This window comes from Elephas maximus, chromosome 16 (assembly GCF_024166365.1).
Source record: "Elephas maximus indicus isolate mEleMax1 chromosome 16, mEleMax1 primary haplotype, whole genome shotgun sequence".
In the NCBI taxonomy this organism is placed as follows: domain Eukaryota; kingdom Metazoa; phylum Chordata; class Mammalia; order Proboscidea; family Elephantidae; genus Elephas; species Elephas maximus.
The window spans coordinates 17,483,000-17,507,102 of NC_064834.1; the positions used below are offsets into that span (position 1 = coordinate 17,483,000).

At 49.6% G+C, this 24,103-nt stretch overlaps 1 protein-coding gene across 4 annotated transcripts in view; it reads left to right on the top strand.

The window, feature by feature from the left end:
- The first annotated feature begins 582 nt into the window (after positions 1-582).
- The window catches only part of LRRC20 (leucine rich repeat containing 20), a 110,234-nt gene continuing 86,713 nt past the window's right edge, over positions 583-24,103 (top strand). For 2 of the 4 annotated variants that reach the window (XM_049855827.1, XM_049855828.1), the window contains exons 1-2: positions 583-689; positions 6,798-6,942. In XM_049855827.1, the coding sequence (XP_049711784.1) occupies positions 6,861-6,942 (82 nt within the window). In that variant the 5' untranslated portion in view covers positions 583-689; positions 6,798-6,860. Of the gene's footprint in view, positions 690-6,797; positions 6,943-24,103 lie in introns of those variants that run through there. The other 2 variants (XM_049855826.1, XM_049855829.1) reach the window with 1 other exon arrangement.

Below are 24,103 nucleotides of genomic sequence, written 5' to 3' on the forward strand. Positions count from 1 at the left end.
CTTTCCCTGAGTCAGTCTATCATGGCCAAGTGCTGTGTTAAGCATTTCACAGATGAATCCTCACAAGGACCCTGTGAAGTAGTTATTTAGATATTTTAATTCCTATTTTATAGCTGAGAACATTAGGCTTCAGTGAGGTGAAGTACCTTAGTGGAGCCAGAATTATTTTCTCTAAAAACGTGAATGGACTCCTGAAGGCATCCACGTGAGTTTCCTATCCCTCATCTTCAAGTTTTTCAAAGTACTCCTGATCCGGCTAATTCAACTCCATTTCCTCAAGGAAAACAAACCTGGAGCCTCAGTCCTACGGGTCCTAGAATCTGCTGCTTGTTCCGGGCTGCACTCCCCGGCTTCCCCAAGCGCTTTCTCTCCAGAAGCCGCACACAAAGCGGACCGCGCTTCCGCACGAGAGCGCGCCGACCGCCTTTCCGCGCGCGCCGCTGCAGGGCGAGGGGGTGAGGACTTGCGCGCGCTGATTGGTTGCGCGCGGCCAAGGGCCTCCGCTTGCTCCCGCCCCGGCGCCTATCCTAGCGCGGCGATTGGTCAAGCTGTCGTGCGCGCGGCGCGCAGAGAGCGCATCCCCGCGCGCCCCTCCCCGCCGGCAGGAGCTCCCGAGTGTTGCATGGGGCGCTGGCGGCTGCCGAGGAGGGGTGACTGCGCCGTGCAGGGCGCTAGGAGGCATTGTCGCCGTAAGTGGAGCAGAAAGCGGCCGGAACTGGGCCAAACGCTTCGTGCCCCGCAAAGGAAACGTAGTCTGAGGCTAAGCGTCTGAGGGCTGGGGGAAGAGGGAGAGCAGTGTCCCTGTTTTTTGCAACGCACCTTCCCCCTCCCCCAGGTCGTCCCTTGGAAAAACAGCGGTGCATCAGCTGCGGCTTCTGCAGTGCCCGGGGCCGGGCAGCGCACGGGCTCTCGCCTGACTGTGGCTGGACCCTAGATGGCTCAGGGGAGTGGGTGCAGCGGTACCAGGGAAGAGGAAGCCGGGGAAGCGCTCCCGGTCGGGCCTCCATTCCCTGCGGAGGCGCCCTTGCTGGGAGAGGCTGCTGTGTGTTTCGTTCTCAAAGCAGCATTTTCGGGGTTTGCTTCCGCTCTGGGGAGCTGCAGAAGCCTGCCTGTGAGCGTGCCTTTCGGCCTCCGACGCCTTTTCCTGCGCCCCTGGCAGCTCGGGGGTGCCAGGCCCTCTGGGCTCACCGCCTTCTGTCCCCTGCCTGCTTTCTGATCCCCGGTCCCCGCCTGCTAGGCGAGCGGAGGGCCGACGACGAGGAGCCATTGGCTGCGGGCTCCAGGGGGTGGGGTAGGCGGGTGAGGCGGCACCCTAGAGCGTGGGGCGTTGGGACCCCGGCCTGGCCACCGCACAGAGCCCTGGGGATCATGCGCAGTGCTCCCCGGAACCCCCTGGCGCAGAAGCGAGGTGCCAGTCAGCCCCGCTCACAACCTCAGGGGGCTTTTTTCCTTGAGGCGGGAAAGTGGGTCAACTCTCCTCTGGCCTCGAGTGGGCTTTTGGGGCTACGTGGGTCGGATCCGTTCCTCCACCCCTCACCTCCTCACAACTCCCCCTCTTGGGGTGGTTCGGAGGACCAGCTAGAGGCAGCGGTAGGGGGAGCTTGCACACATGGCTCCGAAAGCTAGGGTTGCCGGTCTGCGTGGCTGCCAGGCTCTAAAGTTCCCGAATGACCACACCAGTAACTAAATATAGGAGCAGCTGGTGCGGACGGGGTGTCGCAGCAGCTCCTTTGCACAGACAAGGTAGAGTTCTTGCTGGTAAGGGTCAGATGGTGGCGGGGGGCGGTCATCAGGCTTTTAGCAAAAATCATTCCTCCTCCCAGGCTTGTATCCAGGTGAAATCAGGTTATGGGGATGGGAGGGCAGCATTGCCAGCTCCTATAAAACAGGGCGTTTTTTTTTTTTTCTGGCATTCAGTTTACTATATCCTAACTTCCTGTCTGAACCTAATTCACCTATGGGTAATGCCTTAGTGTGGGAGGCACTTAATGGTTTGCAAAGTTCTTTCTCAAAAGTTACGTGTCATTTACTTCTCACAACAACCCAAAGAGGAAGGTGGTCTTTCCATTTTACAAATGGAGCTGCTCCCAGCATTGTAATTTATCAAAAACACCGGTTGGATTAGGCTGCTTTTCTCAAAAACTTTCCGTAGCTCCCTGCAGAGAAACAGAGGACAGAGTTGTAAGAGGTCATCCACCTCAATAATCTGGGAACAGGTTGGCTGCTTGTCCACCTCTCTCCTGTATCTCTTTGGGCACCTGCTACTCAGACCCCTTCTGTGTTCCTTCTGCCCCCGCAATGCCGTGCACCTTCATGGCTGAGCGTTAGGTCACATGCTCCTTGCACCTGGCATTGGGCCCTCGTGGCATCCGGCTCACTCTGCCTCTTGTCAGTGAGTCTCTCTTACCCAGCGGTAAGCTCATTCCGGTCAGTACCCTTTACTCCTCCCAGCGTGGTCCCTAGAGAAGATGCCCAGGAGATGTTTGTTGGATTTAAACACTTCATGGGAGCACTATCTGTACGCTGCTGAGGAACGGGGAGTTGGGGATGTGTGGAGGGGGACGTGTTGCAGGGGAAGCAGTAATGTGAATATGAGCATAGCTTAGGCCCTGTGTCAAAGGGTCCTCAGGATTTGGAGTGCTTTCCTTGGAATTTTCTAAGTGCTTGGACTGGCTGGAGCCAACAGTACTATCAGGTTGGGGTGCCCCAGTGCTGGGCCAGATCTGAATGGGCTGGCAGTTCCTGTTTCTCCCCTTTGGGACCTCTCAACTCTCTGCTACCACCACATCTGCATATGAGGTTGACCAGATGCCCTGACAGGCCCAGCACTTGGGCCTATAGCATTGTCCCAGGGCCCCACAGCTGGGTTTTGGTTCCAGAAGGGCTGCCTTGTGAACTGATTGCTCCCACTGGTTGATGTGATATTTCTTTCCGGGGATTGCATGAGATTGGGCCAGCAGATGGTATTGACACACTGATTTTGGGTGATTGAAATTGTTTATATAGACCAGGGCCACTCAGACTAAGGGATGGCCCTGTTTAGCAAGCTTTGCATCAATCAGAGGTGGGTCCATAGCTCTGTCTCTTATATGTGACTCAGCCAATTTTCTGTCTTTCTTAGAAACAAAGAGAACAGAAGAACAGCTTCGTTTCTTTTTTCCTTTCCCCTGTTCTCTCTTGGCTCTGTTACATGCTAAATAAATTCTTAACTATTTTTGCCACACAGGCCCGGCCCCAGGGGTGAAAGGAGCAGTCAGTGAAGTTGAACAACCTTGTAGGGGCCCTTTTGGCATCCCAGAAACCGCTCCAGTCTCCTGTCTTCCCAAGTTTGCACTTCCCTCGTTTCTGGGGCCCCTTATCCCACCTTGGAGTCCCTGGGTGGTGCAAAGGTTAATGCATTTGACTGTTAACCAAAAGGTTGGAGATTTGAGTCCACCCAGAGGTGCCTTGAAAGAAAGACCTGGCTATCTGCTCCCAAAAAATCGGCCATTGAAAACTCTAGAGCACAGTTCTACTCTGACGCACGTGGGCTGCCACAAGTTGGAATTGACTGGACAGCAACTGGTTTGGGGTCCCCCCCCCATCATGGGACTTATACTACATGTGGCCCAGCCTCCCTCCCGTCTCACAGCCCTGCCTGTGCCAAAGGATGACAGGCTTTGCCATCTGACCTGGGAGAGGAACTGTCAGTTGGACTTTATAAAGGTATTCTCCATTGAAGGAAGTAGTTTGAGGTGAAGTGAGGGTGGGTTCCCAGCCAGTTGGTAAAGGCTGCCATTTTGGGCAGGAGAAACCTCTTCGGTGTTCTAGGGCACATCTGTGCTGTACCCAGGGCACCCTCTGGTATGCCAGGGGCCTGCCTCTTAGTGACTTTCTGACACCCAGACTTTACTGATTGCTCCTGTTCCTGGTCCTGTGTCCAATCTGTGACCCACACCGTTTTGAGCAGGGTGAGGTTTTGAATTTGGCCGTTGTGGCGCAGTGGTTAAGCATTCAGTTGCTAAGCAAAAGGTCAGCAGTTTGAATCTACCAGCTGCTCCTTAGAAACCCGATGGAGCAGTTCTACTCTGTCTTATAAGGTTGCTGTGAGTCAGAATCCACTGGATGGCAATGGGTTTGGTTTGTTTTTTTCTCCATGGTCCACCTGGTGGCAGCTAGTAGAATTGCAGGCATGGTGCCTGATTGAAAGTACCCTCATCATCCTAGAAAATGCCATGAGGATTAGCATGGACCCTGAGCAGCATCAAGATTTATCTTCCCTTCCCCCTCTGCTGTGAGGCTGTGTTGTCTCAGTGGTATTCTTCAGAAAGCCGTTCCTCATCAGAATATCACAATTAGCTCACAATTAGAGCTATTTCCTGTATTTCCTTCCTCTTCATTCTTCTGCCCTAATGAGGCTCACAAATGTTTATGATTGTTGGTGATGAATACTGGAGATGGAGAAAGGATGGAGTATGATACTATAGGAAGAGTCTTAGCCTGGGTCCTTTGTTTCCATCTAGCTGATTCATCTTGCCCCTTGGGTTCTCAGTTTTTCAGTCCACTAACTGAGCAACGTCGCTCTGATTCTGGCTGAGGGAGATGATCTCAAAGGTAACATGGTAAAGTTGTTGGGTCCAGTTTGCCACAGTCCTCACCACTCCTACACTGCCTGTCTTACCCAGGTTGCCCATCTCGCGTCTTTAGGCATTTGAATTTATGATCCTCCTCATTTAGAGAGTGTCTTAGATTTGTTGTGAGAGGCAGTTGACCTGTATTTGGATAAATGGTGGCTATTTATCGTCATCATCGGGGCATACTAATTGAGCATCCGCTTTGTGCTCGGTGTGTGGAACCGCTCCCTGCCCCAAGTTGCCCACAGGCCAAAGGAAGAAATATGTATGTACATTTTTTCTAAAAAGCTCATAAACCACCCAAGTGGTTTGTGCTAAGACATTAAGTACTGTTGGAGCTTAGAGGGAGGAGAGAGCAGTGAGGGCTGGGGCAATCGGGGAAGCCTTCCTGAAGGTGGAGAGCTGCTAGAAATTCTACTCATTCCTCACAGATGAGTTCCGTTGAGTTGTTTGTCCAGAGTCACACAGCTGTTGAAGTGATTTAGATGCTGGTGTTGTGTCCACATGTGCACTGTTTTACCTTCTCCATTAGCATTTATTGAGTACCTCAGGGACCTGGGCTCTGGGTTAGACAGGCATGTCCCTTTTTGTTCAGTCCTCATATGAAACCACGAAGATGGGTATGACACCATCTCCTATTCAGTTTAACAAACTGGGGCTCCGAGTGGTTAAGAAACTCCCCCAGGACTTCTCAGTTAGTAAATGGCAGAGCTGGGGATTAGGCCTGTCTCCAAAAAACAGTCTTTTCCCACTGCGTTGTGTGTCTTAAACCATCACCGTCAGCTTCCTTGGTGAAACACACAAACGCTGAACACACCACTAATTCTCCCCTAGCAGGTGGGTGGGCCTGGCCCTGCTTGTCCAGTTGAATACATGGGGCCTTCTTGGTGCTTGTTAGCAGCTCTGAGCACCGCCCTCACCCTTTGACTAGCCGAGTGAGACTGTGGGAGCTCTGGGCCATCCATAATGCTGGAGGTGGGGTGGGGGTGGGGAAGGCAAAGAAGGGCACTGACTGGGGAGCTGTCCTTGGTCATTTTCTCTCTGTGGGTGACTTTTGTAAAAAAAAAAATGAACACTGGATATGGAGCTGGGCTCACCTGATGTTGTTAGTTGCCATCGAGTCATTTGTAACTCGTGGTGACCCCATGTGTGCAGAGAAGAACCGCGCCATAGGGTTTTCAAGGCTGTGAACTTTCAGAAGCAGATCACCAGGCCTGTCTTTCGAGGTGCTGCCGAGTGGGTTTGAACCATCAACCTTCTGATTACTAGTTGAGCACTTAACCATTTGCTCCACCCAGGGACTCCAGGCTGACCTGGTTATTGCTACTTATTCACTTTGACCTTGACCAGGACACTTAGCCTCTCTCTATGCCTCAGTTTCCTTCTCTGTTATAAATATGGAGTTGGGGATCTTTCTAGGGTCTCTTAGGGCTCTAATACCTTATAAATCCGTTTGTCCTCAGCCTTCTTTGAGCCTCTTCTCCTCTAGTGATGCGTTTTCCCTTCTTCTTTCCGTAACTCCCTCCCCCTCCAGTCCACCTCTCCTCTCCCTTGGAGTCTTGCAGTTATACTCAGTTGATAATCAGGCCTGCAGGATGACACTGTAACCCCCCTTCCATAGTTACAGGTGAGAAGGGAATTCTTAGAGCCTGGCAGACAGTGAGCTCCAACCGGGCAGGGCTACAGTCTGGTCACTTTTGTGTTCCCACTTCCTGATACACAGAAGAGCTGGATAGATGAGTGGGGGGAGCTGGAGGAGTTGTCCTAGAGGGCCCTGAACAGGGTGCCTGCTCAGTGGTGTGGGTGGGGGACAAGTGTCTTTCTCTGGCAGTTAGCTGTGCTCTACCTCCTGCCACTGCTCCACCCTTTGAGTGAGTCACAGGCCAGCACACACCTGAGCCCTCACTGGCTACCCGTCCAGGCCAGGCCCCAACTGGTGAGGTCACACATGTCCATCCTTCCAGGAATCCTGTAGGGCCCGATTGTCCCCACCTCTGACAGGCAGACCGCCCGCTCCCAAGGCCACCCTGGATGTGGCCTGGGCTCTGGGCCCCACAGGAGGAGGTGAGCAGCTTGGGCCTCTCCTGGCAGCCTGGATCCCCCAAAAGGAGGACATGTAGGGATGGACACATGGGTGGGTCCTCTCTTGCTGGCGAGAGATTCATGGCCCTGCGTCTTCCCCAGGCACAGGCCCCCTTGTGAGCAGCAGCCCAGCCAGGGAGCTGGCGGCAGGACACCCTCGTCTGCATGCTGAGGAAGATGGGGGAGGCCGCGGCCAGAGTTGCGCGGAAGGTCAATGAGACGGTGGAGAGCAGCTCCGACACCTTGGGTGAGTGAGGCCAGGGCTGTGCCAACTGTGGGCGCCCTGGTAGCGGTTTGTGCAATCAGTTTAGAAATGAAATAGGAAGAGAAAATGAAAAGAATTGTCAGCATGCACCCCTCCGTCATCACAAGGAAAGAGTTTTGTGGAACTTGTGTTGCAATTATGTTTAGTTTAAGGAGCCCTGGTGGCACAAAACGGCTGAGCACTCAGCTGCTAACTGAAAGGTTGGCGGTTTGAACCCACCTAGCTGCTCTGCAGGAGAAAGACCTGGCAGTCTGCTTCCATAAAGCTTAGAGCCAAGAAAACCCTATGGGAGTTACTATGAATCGGTATGACTCAATGGCACCTAACAGCAACAGTATTTAGCTTGTATATACCGAGTTCCAACGTAAGATATACTTCTTATTATGGGTCATGGTCAAAAAGGTTAGAAAAACGTTGAGTGAGGCAGTTCTGCCTGCCTGGGGCCTGTCTGCTTGCCCTTGGACTGAACTGTTGATGACTCTGTGGGTGGGTGGGTGTACACCCTTGAGCCAGGTGACAATAAGGAGATGGCGCTTGCTGAGTGCCACTGTGCTGCGTCCCTCTTGAACGTTATCTTATTTCATCTTTACCACCTTCCTGGGATGAATGATATCTACCAGGTACGATTAGCCTGGGTCTTCAGATAAGGACGACATGGCAAAGGGGGCTTCTCTGAGATCACTGAGCCAGGAAGCCGCTTTGCACTCCACAGATTGGCTTGAACTGTGGCTTAGGTATTTTTTGCTTTGAATTGTTCGTAGCATTTTAGCTGGTGCAGTGAACCCAAAATGCCAGACATTTCAACAAGGATCTTCCTTAACTGGATTCAGCAGATACTCATTGACTACTGCCATGTATAAGGGCATATAGAGCAGTTACCCCGTGTGTGTGTGTGTGTGTGTGTGTGTGTGCGCGCGCGCCACTGGAACGTGTGTGCCTCGACACAACCACAGACATGCTGTGGGGACCCAGAGGAGGGAGCACAGTCCTGCCTTGGGGGTGACTGTGCAGATGGAATGGGTGGGATTTGAGTTCAGCCTTTGGCACAGGGAGAGGAATTTGACAGACAGGTAAGTGTGTTGGCGGGGGGGAGGGGGGGGCGGTTGTCTACCTGCCTGTCTCATGAAGGAGCATTTCTGTGGAGGTCATTGCTTAAGCACAGACCCAGAGACTGGAAAATAGAGTGTTTCTGTGAGTAGTCACTTGTTAGTTTTGTCTGGAATGTGGGCTCCTGAGGTAGGGGGTGGTGGCCCAAGAAGTGGAGGGACACTCACCCTTCACGAAGAGCTGGGTCATCACCTCTCTCAGAATGCTTTCAGTCTCACCCCACCCTTCCTTTGCTGTCTTCCTCCTGGTAGCTCTCATTCAGGGCCTGGCATGGTGCCAGGCACTTGGTAAGCTCTCGGAGGTATTCGCTGGAAGGTGGGAGAGGCATGTCCTCTATCAGCAAACTAACTTGAAAGTTGTTTATTTTGGAGGAAAGTCTCTGGAGAGAGCATTAAGTTTGTGAGCTGGCGGCTGTAGCTCCTCAGTAAAGGAATTCTGGGGTCCTACACCCGTCACTTTTGTGGTTGTCCTCACTCTAGCATTCAAGGCTCTCTACCACTAACTTGGGTTACGTGGACCCGACTTTCAGTCCCCACTCTGCTACCTACTAGCCTGGTACCTTAGCAGGTTTCTTACCCTCTCTGAGCCTTGATTTCTTAATCTATAAAATGGGGATGGTGATTGAGCTGTCTTGTCAGGGAGGTTGGGGGTAATTGTAATGCTGTAATGTGCTTGGCCTGTAGTGAGCTCAGTGAATGGCAGCTATTATTTTTAATTTTTAAGTCCAACTTCCCCAGCCCCCATACCTCCTCCTGGTGTCAGCCAGCCAGCTCTCGGCTGAGTCTGCTTCACATTGCCTTCAAATGGGGTGGAGGGGCTACTGGTTCAGTGCAAATCAGCAAATCTCTGGAGTGAATCCCCTAAACCAGTTGCCAATGAGTTGATTCCAACTCATAGTGACCCCATGTGTGTCAGAATAGAACTGCGCTCCATAGGGTTTTCATTGGCTGTAATCTTACAGATGTAGATCGCCAGCCCTTTCTTCCACGGCACTTCTGGGTGGATTTGAACCACCAACCTTTCAGTTAAGTAGCTGAGCACAAACTGTTTGTACCACCCAGGAAGTCAGTGAATCCCCTGCCCCTACCTTAAAACAGTTGGGGGAGATGGACATATCTGCACCTCGATCTCACCCAGATGTGTGAAGTGCTGTAGGGGCTGGAGGCAGCGGAGAAGGGAGAGGTGAACTCTGACCATGGGTGAGGTGCTGTGCAGAGCAGATTCCAGGAGGCAACATTGGGGGGATGGCTAGCAGAGGCCACCACAGAGATGTGACTGCAGCATGGGGTGGTGATGAGAGATGGTGTCCAGCTGGTGGAGAGCCTTGAGGGCTGAGCTGAGGAATCTGGACTTCAAAGTCCGTGGCCCAGGCATTGCAAACCCTGATGCTTCTGCAGGCCTGGGAGGTGTTCCTGTGACCTGAAGCATGGACACCCTGCCACGGGGTGGAGGTAGCACATGCTCCCCTGCACTCCCCAGGGGATGTGCCTACCTCGGAACCCACCTTGGTGCCTGGGATTGGGACTCCAGCTGTCTGACACAGAGCCGGGCCTGTCTCCCCACGTGCCACCCTGGGGTGTAGGCGTGGGTGGTTGGTGATTATGAGGTCATCAGCATGGCATCAGATCAATCACGGAGCTGGGTAAACCTGTTAGCCATGGGTGGTCTTGGCCAAAGCTGTGACTTCATGTGGAGGTGACTGGTTCTTTAAAGTTAAGTTAAAACTATAGGGGGGACGTTTTAACCTCTTAGCAAACTCTATATACAGCAAGATATCAATTAGGTCCCTGAGTGGTGCAAGTGGTTTGCGATCATCTGCTAGCCTAAGGGTTGGTTGGTGGTTGGAACCAATTATATTAAATATGTGTGTATACCTGTAGAAAAAGTTGGAAGGAAATAAAACGAGATGCAAATGAGAGTTAGAAGTCAGCTTGTTCTAAGAGAAATGAGCTGCATATCCTCTGTGGTGGCCTCTACCGCCCGTTCCCCCACTGCTGCCTCCTGGAATCTGCTCTCCACAGCACGTCGCCCACGAAGCTGCCGACTCCCTTGGTCAGAATTCATCTCTCCCTGCTCCGCTACCTTCGGCCCCCGCAGCACTTCACACATCTGGGTGAGACTGGCTAAAGAGCAAGCAAAGTCTCCGACCAGGCCACCGTGAGCGCCTGCAATCCTAGTCCTTGGGAAAGTGGAGCCAATCAGTCTCAGTGCGAGAGGCCTGGGCTCTAAATGGTCAGCATGCATTGGGCACCTGCTGTGTGCAGAGTGGGGAGGGGACTCCCAGGCATGTGTGTAGTAGAGTACTGCACCAGAGACCAGCCCCCTCACCCATGAGACAGTCAGAGAGCAGTGACTGACACATGGGATCCACGCTAAGCTGTGTTGTGAAGATCACAGGTTGTTATAATTCAGAGGTGGGAGATGGTGCTGGCTATGGAAGTAGTCCAGGAAGTATTCCTGGAGGAGGTGGGAATTGAACTGGGTCTTGAAACATAGGTGAAGTAACTCAATATGGTTCTTATTTAAATAGCAAACAATCTGAAGCTTTGTTGTTGTTAGGTGCCTTTGAGTCCGTTCCGACTCCTAGCGACCCTATGCACAACAGAATGAAACACTGCCCAGTCCTGCGCCATCCTTACAATTGCTGTTACGCTTGAGCTCATTGTTGCTGCCACTGTGTCAATCCACCTCGTTGAGGGTATTCCTCTTTTCTGCTGACCCTGTACTCTGCCAAGCATGATGTCCTTCTCCAGGGACTGATCCCTCCTGACAACATGTCTAAAGTATGTAAGACGCAGTCACGTCATCCTTGCTTCTAAGAAGCATTCTGGTTGTACTTCTTCTAAGACAGATTTGTTCGTTCTTTTGGCAGTCTATGCTATATTCAATATTCTTCGCCAACACCACAATTCAAAGGCGTCAGTTCTTCTTCGCTCTTCCTTATTCGTTGTCCAGCTTTCACATGCGTATGATGCAATTGAAAATACCATGGCTTGGGTCAGGCGCACCTTAGTCCTCAAGGTGACATCTTTGCTCTTCAACACTTTGAAGAGGTCCTTTGCAGCAGATTTACACAATGCAATACGTCTCTTGATTTCTTGACTGCTGCCTCCATGAATGTTGATTGTGGATCCAAGTAAAATGAAATTCTTGACAACTTCAGTCTTTTCTCCGTTTATGATGATGTTGCTCGTTGGTCCAGTTGTGAGGATTTTTTTTTTCTTTATGTTGAGGTGCAATCCATACTGCAGGCTGTGGTCTTTGATCTTCATTAGTAGGTGCTTCAAGTCCTTTTCACTTTCAGCAAGCAAGGTTGTGTCATCTGCATAATGCAGGTTGTTAAAGAGTCTTCCTTCAATCCTGATGCCCCCTTCTTCTTCATATAGTCCAGTTTCTCAGATTATTTGCTCAGCATACAGATTGAATAGGTATGGTGAAAGGATACAACCCTGACACACACTTTTCCTGACTTTAATCCAATCAGTATCCCCTTGTTCTGTCTGAACAACTGCCTCTTGATCTATGTAAAGATTCCTCATGAGCACAATTAAGTGTTCTGGAATTCCCATTCTTCGCAGTGTTATCCATAGTTTGTTATGATCCACACAGTCAAATGCCTTTACATAGTCAATAAAACACAGGTAAACATCCTTCTGGTATTCTCTGCTTTCAGCCAGGATCCACCTGACATCACCAGTGATATCCCTGGTTCCATGTCCTCTTTTGAAACCGGCCTGAATTTCTGGCAGTTCCCTGTCAATATACTGCTGCAGCCGTTTTTGAATGATCTTAGCAAAATTTTGCTTGTGTGTGATATTAATGATATTGTTCTATAATTTCCACATTCGGTTGGATCACCTGTCTTGGGAATAGGCATAAATAATGGATCTCTTCCAGTCAGCTGGCCAGGAAGCTGTCTTCCATATTTCTTGGCATAGACGAGTGAGCACCTCCAGCTCTGCATCAGTTTGTTGAAACATCTGAACTGATATTCCATCAATTCCTGGAGCCTTGTTTTTCGCCAATGCCTCCAGTGCAGCTTGGACTTCTTCCTTCAGTACCATCGGTTCCTGATCATACGCTACCTCTTGCAATGGTTGAACATTGACTAATTCTTTTTGGTGTAATGACCCTGTGTATTCTTTCCATCTGCTTTTGATGCTTCCTGTGTCACCTAATATTTCCCCCGTAGAATCCTTCACTATTGCAACTCAAGGCTTGAATTTTTTCTTCTGTTCTTTCAGCTCGAGAAACGCTGAGCATGTTCTTTTGGTGTTCCGTCTCCAGCTCTTTGCACATGTCATTCTAATACTTTGTCTTCTCGAGCAGCCCTTTGAAATCTTCTGTTCAGTTCTTCTACTCCATCAATTCTTCCTTTGCTTTAGCTGCTTGACATTCGAGAGCAAGTTTCAGAGTCTCCTCTGACGTCCATCTTGGTCTTTTCTTTCCTGTCTTTTCAGTGACCTCTTGCTTTCTTCATATATGACGTCCTTGATGTCATTCCACAACTCGTCTGGACTCCGGTCACTAGTGTTCAATGGGTCAAATCTATTCTTCAGATGGTCTCTAAATTCAGGAGGGATATACTCAAGGTCATATTTTGGCTGTCGTGGACTTGCTCTGATTTTCTTCAGTTTCAGCTTGAACTTGGATATGAACAAGTGATGGTCTGTTCCACAGTCGGCCCCTGGCCTTGTTCTGACTGATGATATTGAGCTTTTCCATCGTCTCTTTCCACAGATGTAGTCAATTTGATTTCTGTGTGTTCCATCTGGCGAGGTCTATGTGTATAAAAAAAAAAACCCACTGCAGTCAAGTGGATTCCGACTCATAGCGACCCCATAGAACGGGTAGAACTGCCCCATAGAGTTTCCAAGGAGTGCCTGGCGGATTTGAACTGCTGACCTCTTGGTTAGCAGCCGTAGCACTTAACCACTAAGCCATCTGGGTTTCCGTCCATGTGTATAGTCGCTGTTTATGTTGGTGAAAGAAGGTATTTGCAGTGAAGAAGTCGTTGGTCTTGCAAAAAATCTTATCATTCAATCTCCGGCATTGTTTCTATCACCAAGGCCATATTTTCCAACTACTGATCCTTCTTTGTTTCCAAACTTGTGCATTCCAATCACCAGTAATTATCAGTGCATCTTGATTGCATGTTCCGTCAATTTCAGACTGCAGCAGCTGATAAAAATCTTGTATTTCTTCATCTTTGGCCCTAGTGGTTGGTGCGTAAGTTTGAATAATAGTCGTACTAACTGGTCTTCCTTGTAGGCGTATGGATATTATCCTATCACTGACAACGTACTTCAGAATGGGTCTTGAAATGTTCTTTTTGACAATGAATGCAACACCATTCCTCTTCAAGTTGTCATAGTAGACTATATGATTGTCTGATTCAAAATGGCCAATACCAGTCCATTTCAGCTCACTAATGCCTAGGATAGGTGAAGTAACTCAATATGGTTCTCATTTAAATAGCAAACAATCTGAAGCAGCACCAGAAATTTGCCTGAATAGTGTTTCAGCTATACAATGCAGATTTATGTAGTCGTTAACAGTGGTGCATAAAATCCCATTGCATGCCTGAATGAAGACTAGCAGATTCCCGTGTATGATGTGATTTGGAGAAACAAACAAACAAACAAAAAACCAAGGATCCCAAACTATATATACAGTAAGATAACATTTAGGTCCCAGGGTGGGACAAGTGGTTTGCAATCAGCATTTGGGATTTTACATTTTCTAAATGTAAAAAAAAATAAAATAAAATAACATAAAATTTTTTTTTTTAATGTGGTAAACATGTTATAATTAGAGAAATCTGTAAGAATAGATTTTAGATTCCGCTATAGAAGGCGGAAATAAAGCGCATTTCCTAACAGTCTAGAGTTTCAGGAGCAGCTCATCCTCTAAGCCCCGCCCCTGGGAGTGGTCGGGGCTCCCCTGGCTTCTCTCCTACTGCTGGGTCCCGGCCCTGTCTGTCCCAGTGTGCGCAGGCCCCGTGGCTTGGCTGCTGCGGAGCTACAGGTGTCTGCAGAGTGGGCAGTCCCCTGCAGAGACGGGCTGGGAAGAGCTCAGTTACTGGCTCCCTCTCACCTTACCCAGGGAGTTAGCTTTGCACAGGTGTTGCTCACATGTGTCCAGGTGTTCCTGAGCGTACCGGAGGCGGAGCTGGGCTTTCTCCTGCTGTAACCTGAGCTTTGGATCGTAGCCCTTCTTGCCGCTCCAGGCCTCTTCATACCTGGAGAAGCAGGCACCTCCCCACCTGGCCCTGGTCTGCCCCTCAGCTTTCCTCCCAGCCCCCACCTTCCTCAGGATCATTTCTGGACTCCTCCAACATGCTTCCAAAGAGTCGAGAACACTCTGCACCCGGTATGATACTTAGCCTGCCTGAAGCAGCCTGTCCTCCCTGACCACTTGCTGACTCTCTTTGCAAAGCCTCTTGCCCGTCTGGGCTTCCCTGGGGCCTTGTACCCTGGGGGGGCCTCTGTCTGACCTCAGTTTTCCCTCCTGGCCGCAGAGGCTGCCCTGGACCCCACTCCTCTCCACAAGGAGAGGCTTCCAGGTCTGCTGTGACTTTAGAAATGGTCATTACTGCAGAGGAGTGGGGTCGAGAAAGGCCTGAGAGAGCAGGGAATGGAGGGCACAGCTGGTTGGGTTGGAGACGTTGGCAAAGATCGGAAGAAGGGAGGACCAACATGGGCCAGGAAGGCAGGGGCCCAGGATTTATCTGGAGCCTGCTGGGGGTCAGGCCGCTGTGCTGGGCATGTCACATTTGATACCTCTTTCAGCTCTGTCTGAAGTCTTGTGTACCTCCTGACCCAAGAGTCTTGTCTGTTCATTTCTAGGAAATTCCAAGCTATTAGCTCTTGGCATATTGCCCTCCCCCATCCCGCAAGCCTCCCTTGCCTAGAATTCCTCTTGGGACTTCCCCTTCTGTGCTTCTGTAGCTCTTTTTTTTTTTTTTTTAATTGTGCTTTTAGGTGAAGACTTACAGAGCAAATTAGCTTCTACACAAATTGTTCCGTGACATAGATCGCACTTCCTGAAATGTGTCTGTGTTCTTCCTATTAACACCTTCAGCTCCCCATTTCTGTTCCTCCGGTTTTCCTGCCCCTTCCTGCCTTCTCATCTGCTTTGGGCAGATGTCCTTTTAATCTCATATAGATGATTGTTCCAAGGAACACTTTCCTCACAGGTGTTATTGTTTATTTTATAGGTCTGTTTATGATTTGGCTAAAAGGTGGTATCTGGGAATGGCTTTAGTTCCAAGCTAGAAAGGCGTCTCAGGGCTACAGTCTCAGTGGTTCCTCTGGTCTCCCTCGAACTAGTAAATCTGGTCATTTTTATGAATTTCAATTTTGTTCTATATTTTTTCCTCTGTAACTCTTTCATATTTTCCTTTTCTTTTTTTCCCTGTGCTACTGAAACCCAAACCCATTGCCATCAAGCCAATTCCGACTCATAATGACCCTGTAGGACAGAGTAGAACTGCCCCATAGGGTTTCAGAGGCTGTAATCTTTATGGAAGCAGATTGCCACATCTTTCTCCCATGGAGCAGCTGGTGGGTTCAAACTGTCGACCTTTCAGTTCGCATCTGAGCACTTTACCCCTTGTGCCACCAGGGCCCCTGTCTGTGCTACAGTCTGAGAAATTTCCTTAGGTCTGCCTTCCATTTCACTGTTTGTGTCTTTATTTGGGCTTAAGCCACTGTATAGTTCATCTGTTGGGTTTTTAATTTTCAAGACAGTATTTTTTATTTTTAAAAGTTCTACCGATTTGGAAACCCTGGTGGTGTAGTGGTTAAGTGCTACGGCTGCTAACCAAAGGGTCGGCAGTTCGAATCCGCCAGGCGCTCCTTGGAAACTCTATGGGTCGCTGTGAGTCGGAATCGACTCGATGGCACTGGGTTTGGTTTGGTTTGGTTCTACCAATTTAAAAAAAAATTGTTTTAGAAGAGTAATGGGGTGTTCCTTTCTCGTGTTTTCAGCTCTTCTGTTTCCTTAATCATTTGACTAGCTCTGTCAGCTCTACTGCTGCGTCTGTAACAGGCGATCCTTAGGGGCCCAGGTCTGCTGTTCCTGCTGACTCTCCCTCACAGCCAGCTGCTCGGGGCGCGTGTTGTAGTTTTGGACCCCGCGCTGCTATCTGGTGGAGCCTTACCTGCGTCATGCAGGATTGAGGGGTGTGTCCTCGGGGGCGGGGGTTGTTTGCTTCTGTCAGATGCCTGTGTGTGACCAGCCTGGAAGCATGGCTTCTATTGATTTCTCAGTCCCTGGGGGGGTTTCTGGATCTTAAGGGAACTGAATGTTAAAACCCTAAACCCCATTGAAGAAAGGCCTGCCTTTGATTTCAGAATCTCAGGGGAGACCTTTTTTTTTTAAATCCATTACCTAGGCCAAGAAAAAAAAAAAAAAAAAACTTTCTGATTATTAAACAGTCTTGGGACTTCCCCTTCTGTGCTTTTTTTACTAGTTTACTCTTTCACTTGCTTTCGGGTCTTGGCTTCGGTTTTCTGCTTAATCAGACCCAAGGCAGTCTTTCCAGTCCCCTTTAAAACTGAGCACCTGGTTACCAAGACTGTCCTCCTGGCCCAGGGCAGTGACGCATCAACACCTGCCCACCAATCAGTCTTCTAAATTCCTCTCTGTTTTTGGCTCCTGGGGTTCACTGTTATTAAGTGCTCAGAAACCCTGGTGGCCCAGTGGTTAAATGCTACAGCCGCTACCCAAGAGGTCGGCAGTTCGAATCCGCCATGCACTCCTTGGAAACTCTATGGGCAGTTCTACTCTGTCCTGTAGGGTCGCTATGAGTTGGAATTGACTCGACGGCAGTGGGTTTGGTTTTTTTTTTTTTTTTTTTTACAGGTATTGACTAATTTAACCCTCACAGCAGCCCTGACAGAGGTGACGTTAATATCACCATTTTGCAGATGAAGAAACTGAGACACACAACATTATTTTTATCTGTTTCTAAGTGTTTTGTAGCAGGATTTAGAGAAGCTTGTTTCCTCTGGGAAACCCTGGTGGCATACATAGTGGTTAAGAGCTACAGCTCTTAAAGGTTGGGAGTTTGAACCCACCAGGTGCTCTTTGGAAACCCTATGGGGAAGCTCTACTCTGCCCTATAGGGTTGCTATGAGTAGAAATCGACTTCATGGCAATCGGTTTGGTTTGACTTTGGGGTGTTTCCTCTGCCATGTTGCCAGCCACAGCCACCACTTGTCTGTCGGTAGAGGCTTGTGTGTTGCCATGTTGCCGAATGGGTTTCAGTGGAGTTTCCAGACTAAGGTGGACTAGGAGGAAGGGCCTGGTGGTCCAGTTACAAAAAATCAGCCCGTGAAAACCCTGTGGATCACAATGGTCTGATCCTGTTGTGCGTGGCCTTGCCGTGATCTGGGGGCCAACTGGCCGGCAGCTGGTAACAATAATGATATCTGCCTGGCCGTTGTTAGGACATCTCAGGTGGTAAGGAGAAGTGGAGGCAGCCCTGTGGAGTGCTTCCATGGGGCGAATGACCTTCCGTCAGCTCCCTCTCTCCTGCAGCGTTTCCTAAAGTGTAGGTCTTATGTCACCTGCATCAGGATCTGCTGAGTGCTGGTTAAAAATGCATATTCATGGCCCCTACTTCAGAACTTTGAAAGAGGATCTCTGCTGGTGGCCTGGGGTTCTGCATTTTAATTGGTTTTCCGGATGATTCTTCTATGCCTGGAACTTTTTATTGGTTTGTTTGTTTAATTGAGAGATAATTTACATAAATAAATTAATCTTCTAGGTGTAGAGTTCTGTGATTTTGACAAATGCATACAGTCATGTAACCACTTCCACAACAAGATTCAGAGCACTTCCATCGTCTCCAAAAATACCCTTGTGTCCCTTAGTAGCTCAAATCCTCCCCATTCCCAGCACCTGGGATCCACCGATCTAGCCGCCTTTTCTAGAATATCAGTGAAATGGAACCATATGGTCTGTAACCTCTTGAGCCTGACTTTCACATTAGCGTAATGTAATTGCGATTCATCCATGTTTTGTGTAAATCAGTAGTTTGTTCCTTTGTATTGCTGATTTTTAAATAATATTATTGTATTCCATTGTAGTGATGTTCCGCGATTTGTTTACCCATTCACCTGTTAAGGGACATTTGAATTGTTTCTACTTTTTGCATATTGTAAATAAAACCTGTAAACATTCACTTGCAGGTTTTTGTGTGAATGTAAGTTTTCATTTCTCTTGGGTAACTACATGGGAATAGAATTGCTGGCTTGTATAGTTAAGTGTGTGTTTAACCTGCAGAATCTGCCAAACTGTTTTCCAGAGTGGTTGAGAGTTCCAGTTCTGCCACATACCTGCCAACACTTGGCATGGTTTTTCATTTTATACATTCTAATCCCGTCTGGGCTTACTGGTATCTCATTATGGTTTTAATTTATATTTCCCTGATGAACTGATATTCAACATCTTTTTATGTATTTATTTGCCACCTATATATCTTCTTTGGTAAAAATGTCTATTCAGATCTTTTGCCCATTTTAAAGATTTTTTTTTTTTATTATTATTATTAAGCTTTGAGGGTTCTTTACATATTCTGGATGCAAGTCCTTTATCAGATATGTGTTTTGCTCGTATTTTTCCCAGCCTGTGCCTTGTCTTTTCATTCTGTTAAGTGTCTTTTTTTAAATTGTGCTTTAGATGAAGGTTTACAGAACAAATTAGTTTCTCTTTAAACAATTAATACACATGTTGTTTTGTGACATTCGTTGCCAACCCCACAATATGTCAACCCTCTGCTCTTCTCGACCTTGGGTTCCCTATTACCAGCTTTCCTGTCCCCTCCTGTCTTTTCGTCCTTGCACCTGGGCTGGCGTGCCCGTTTAGTCTCGCTTTGTTTTATGGGCCTGTCTAATCTTTGGCTGAAGGGTGAGCCTCAGGAGTGACTTCAGTACTGGGTTAAAAGTGTGTCTGGGGACCATACTCTTGGGGTTTCTCCAGTCTCTGTCAGACCAGGTAAGTCTGGTCTTTTTTTGTGTGTTAGAATTTTGTTCTACATTTTTCTCCAGCTGTGTCTGGGACCTCTGTTGTGATCCCTGTCAGAGCAGTCGGTGGTAGCCGGGCACCATCTAGTTGTGCTGGACTCAGTCTGGTGGAGGCTTTGATAATTTTAAGTGTCTTTTGAGGAGCAGGAATTTTTATCATTTTTTTTCTTTTATAGATGGTGTTTTTGGTATTGTATCTAAGAAATCTTTGCCTAACCCAAGGTCACAAAGATTTCCTCCTATCAGAATCGTCTGGGCACTGGTTAAAAATGCAAATTCATGGGCCCTACTCCAGAGCTTGGAAAGTAAAATCTCTGTGGCGGGCCTGGTGATCTGCACTGTAACATGACCCCTGTTTGATCCTTGAATTGTGAGAATCACTGTTTACAATTTGGAACTTCCTTCTGGTGGCTTCTGAAGTGTGTGTCTGTGTGTAGGTGTGTGTGTGAGAGAGAGAAGGAGTATGTGTTTCCCCAGGGTGCTGAGCAGCCTGGGAGTGGGAGACCATTCAAGGCTAGCAAGAGGCGGCCTGTGTGCCCTCTGCTCCTTCCTCCTTCCCTTCAAGCGCTTGTCTCCTTCTCTCCTTACCAGCAGATGGCGACCTGTCACCGGCCCACCAGGTGAAAGGAAGCAGAATCCCCAGACTTGTCAAGGCTGTTGCTACGTGTGAGCTCCCCAGAGCCTGGCAGGGGACTCACTCCCTGCCCAGCTCATTTCCTGCACTTACGTTCCTGTTCCTGTCTGACCCCCCCATGGACCTGATTTTGTGGCCCCTGTCTTGAGCAAAAAGGATTTGCCTGGTACTCAGGAAACAGTCAGTGTATACTCGCCAAATCAGAACTGTTGTCTTGCTTCAGAAACTGCCCAGGCTCCTTTTTCAGCAAACGCGTATTGAATGCCTATTGTGTGTGCCCCACCTGGAGGAACCAAGTGCCCCAGGAGTGCCCAGTCAGTGGGGGAGACAAATGCACGCACGCACACACACACACTCTTTCTCTCATATAAAGACACACACACACTCATGCTTTCTCACATACACACACACTCACACTCTTGCACACACGTTCTCACACATACCACACTCACACACGCACACATACACACTGAGGGAGGGGAGCAGCAGCTGCCAGGGGCCTTGGTGGAAGCAGCTTTTCTGACTTGATGGGGATGGTCTTGGCCTTAGGAGAGGCTTGTCTGCCTGCAGTTAGTGGCCTGAGCCGAGGAGGCTGGCACTTAGTGGGGAGCGTGTTTTGCTGTGATGTTTCCTGGCCTAAGGAGCCCTGAGGGTCAGCCAAGCACAGCCTGGTGTGGAGGATGGAATGAGGCTTTCATGGGCAGCCCTCAGACGAGCCTGCAGATGATCCAGGGCTGCCTGTCTGTACACTGTTAGGGTTTCTGCCATGCTCAGCTCCTGCCATCCATAGCTCCTGCCGTCCTCAGCCCCTGCCATCCTCAGCTCTTATCATCCTCAGCCCCTGCCATCCTCAGCCCCTGCCATCCTCAGCTCCTGCCATCCTCAGCCCCTGCCATCCTCAGCCCCTGCCATCCTCAGCCCCTACCATCCTCAGCCCTTGTCGTCCTCAGCCCTTGTCGTCCTCAGCCCCTGCCGTCCTCAGCCCCTGCCATCCTCAGCCCCTGCCATCCTCAGCTCCTCTCATCCTCAGCCCCTGCCATCCTCAGCCCCTGCCATCCTCAGCCCCTGCCATCCCCAGCCCCTGCCATCCTCAGCTCCTCTCATCCTCAGCCCCTGCCATCCTCAGCTCCTCTCATCCTCAGCCCCTGCTGTCCTCAGCCCCTACCATCCTCAGTCCCTGCCATCCTCAGTCCCTGCCATCCTCAGCTCCTCTCGTCCTCAGCTCCTGCCATCCTCAGCCCCTGCCATCCCCAGCCCCTGCCATCCTCAGCCCCTGCCGTCCTCAGTCCCTGCCATCCTCAGCCCCTGCCATCCTCAGCTCCTATCATCCTCAGCCCCTGCCGTCCTCAGCCCCTGCCATCCTCAGCTCCTATCATCAGCCCCTGCCATCCTCAGCCCCTGCCATCCTCAGCCCCTGCCATCCTCAGCCCCTGCCATCCTCAGCCCCTACCATCCTCAGCTCCTGCCTCTCACCTGGGGAAGCAGACTGGGCGTTTGCCAGCAGAGGCGCAGGATAGAAATACCTTTTGTTCAGCCCCTTTCTGCTGTCAGAGGGGAGTGGTTTCCCTTGGGAGGAGGCACCCTTTCCCAATTCTGCTTCCTACATTGCATGATGTAAAGGGGTGACTAGAAGCCTTCTGCAAAATTCCATCTCCAGAGGTGGTCTTTCTGGATTGGAGGTCCTGGAAGGCTAAGCACTGGCCGTTCTTTATCTTCTCCCCTACACCCCTTAGCAGAGCGCTTTTCTGTCTCATGGGCTTGGAATTCGTTTGAAATGAAGGCTTTATATCACTAGACCAGAGTTTCTCAACCTTGGCAATATTGACATTTTGGGCTGTTTTTTTCCTTGTTTGGGGGGCTGCCCTGTGCTTATAGGATGTTTGATGGCATCCCTGGCCTCTACCTGCTAGTTGCCAGTAGCAACTCGCCCACCAGTCGTGACAATGAAATGTGTCTCCAGACCTTGGCAGACGCCCCCTGCGATGGGGGCCGAATCACTGGTTTGAGAGCCACCGCTCTAGGAGATCATTCCCTAAGTGTCGAGTCCAGTGTGGTCAGGCCAGCTCTGCCAGGCCAGGGCTGGAGCCCTGCTGAGTGTGATCTGTGAGCTGAGGAGAAGATGGGAGCTGTGTTTTGTAGGAAAGACTCTGACTCAGAAATCCAGAAGCTGGGGTTCTGGGACTGTTTCTTGTTTGTAAAATGAGGGGTTCAACTTGGACCTTTAATTCTGTCTGTGTTAAACCCCGCAGTGGCTTCCTATTGCATAGAGAGTAAAACCCAAGCTCGTGCCACAAAACTGCAGATGCTGACTTCTGCCGCGCTTTGAGCTACTCACAGCTTTGCGGTTGCATCCCAGAGAGCCTGGCCTCCTTTCAGTGTCTTGAACCGCCAAGCCCTTTCAGCCTCAGGGCCTTGCGTATGCTGTTCGCCCTTGCCTGCATGCTCTTCCCTGTTTGTCATGTGGCTGGTGACTGGGTCCTTCTCATATCTTAAGTCTCAGCCTAACGTTTCTTCCTTCCTTCCTAAGAGGCTCTTGCTCAATCTTGTTCTGAAAAAAAAAAAGAAGTCTGTGAAAATTAATTTATGGACAGAAAAGTACATAAAACAATACACTCATAGTTCAGCTAATAGTTGTAAAATAAATGCTCACGTAACTATCATCCAGGTCAAAATATAGAATAGTACCGGAGTCCTAGAAGCCTCCCCAACTCCCAGAAGTAACCACTATCCTAACTGTTGTGATAAGCTTTTCCCTGCTTTTCTTGACAGTTTCCCCACCCGTGCACTCACCGCTAAACAGCACAGCTTAATCTGCTATGTTTTTACAATTTATATGCATGGGTTCATAATATCTACATCTTTTACTTTATTTATTCCTCAGCAGTATGACTGTGAGAATCCTCCGTGTTGTTGCTTGTCGCTGGAATTTACTCATTTTCATTGCTGTATAATATTCCATTGCATGGATATACCACCACTTGTTGATCCATGTCCCTGTGCACAGATAGATGGGGCTGTTACAGGCACTGCTGCCATGAACATTGGTGTGTGTGTCCCTGATGTACATGTGTGTGTGCTTCTCGAAGGATATTCATAGGGATGGAGGTACTGGGACCCAGTTCCCTGAGCCTCGGGATTTCTGGCCCTCAGGTTTTGGAGAGCGCAGGCTATGGGGGATCAGGAGGTGTGCGCCTGGCAGGGCGGGCCGCACAGAGAGGGTGGTGTAGGTGAGACGCTGGCAGAGTGCTGTGTGAGGGTGTTATTCAGAGATAAGTAACCAGCTTGGAAAGGAAAATCAGTAAAGCTTTCAGAGAGCTGGACGGCTTTTGTGGCGGCAAATTAGCACTGGGTGAAAGCCTGTGGTGCAGAAATGCAGGGCCTGGGGCTGGGGAGCCCTTCTTGTTTCAGAGGCGAGTGATTAGTGCCAGCCCTCATCCTAGGGTGTCTGTGGAGCTCTGGCCACTTTGGAACTGGCCCCAAGAGCAGCTGTTGCAGAAGACCTGGACAGCGTGTGCCCAGAGTGCTCCTTAGGCCCTCGTCCCTTGCAGATGGGTGGGAACGAGCATACTGTTCAGGTAGGCGAGGCGGGGGCTGGTTGGGGGTTTCCGGCAAAGCTTTTAGACTGTGCCATGGTCTGGCATTGCCTCTCTGTCCAGGTCAGTGTGAGGTCAGTGGGGGTCTGTCTGGGTCCCACAACCTCACGAACAGGAGGGGCTGTGGAGGGAAAGAGAGCAGCTTACTATTGGAAGGCAGGTTTCAGATGGGAGAGAGAAAATTTGCTCCATGGCTCCAACCCTGGCATTTGGATAGGGAGGAATACTTTTAAAAATATATACATTTAATTTAAAAACAATAGGTAGTACACTTGCCTACCACACAAACCAAAAGGCATAGAATGATACACAGTGACTGGCAGGCATCCTCCATCCTGTCCTCTCACCTCTGGTCCCTTCCTCCCTGGAAACCTCTGATGTCTTTGTTAGACTGGGTTGCTCTAGAATTGCTAGGGATGAGTGAGGATGGTTCACTGGTGTCCTGAGGCTTTTCAAGTGTATAACAATGGTGACAGAGGACCCAGAGCATTACAGATATTGCTTGGATCTCTCTCTCTAGGGGTTTTCTGAGACCCTTTCTCTTAGTTATCTAGTGCTGCTATAATAGAAATACCACAAGTGGATGACTTTAGCAAACAGAAATTTATTCTCTCACAGTCTAGGAGGCTAGAAGTCTGAATTTAGGCTGCCAGCTCCACAGGGAGGCTTTCCTTTTCTGTCAGCTCTGGGGGCAGGTCCTTGTCATAAATCTTCCCTTGGGTGTAGGTGTTTCTCAGCACAGGGACCCTGGGTCCAAAGGATGTGCCCTTCTCCTG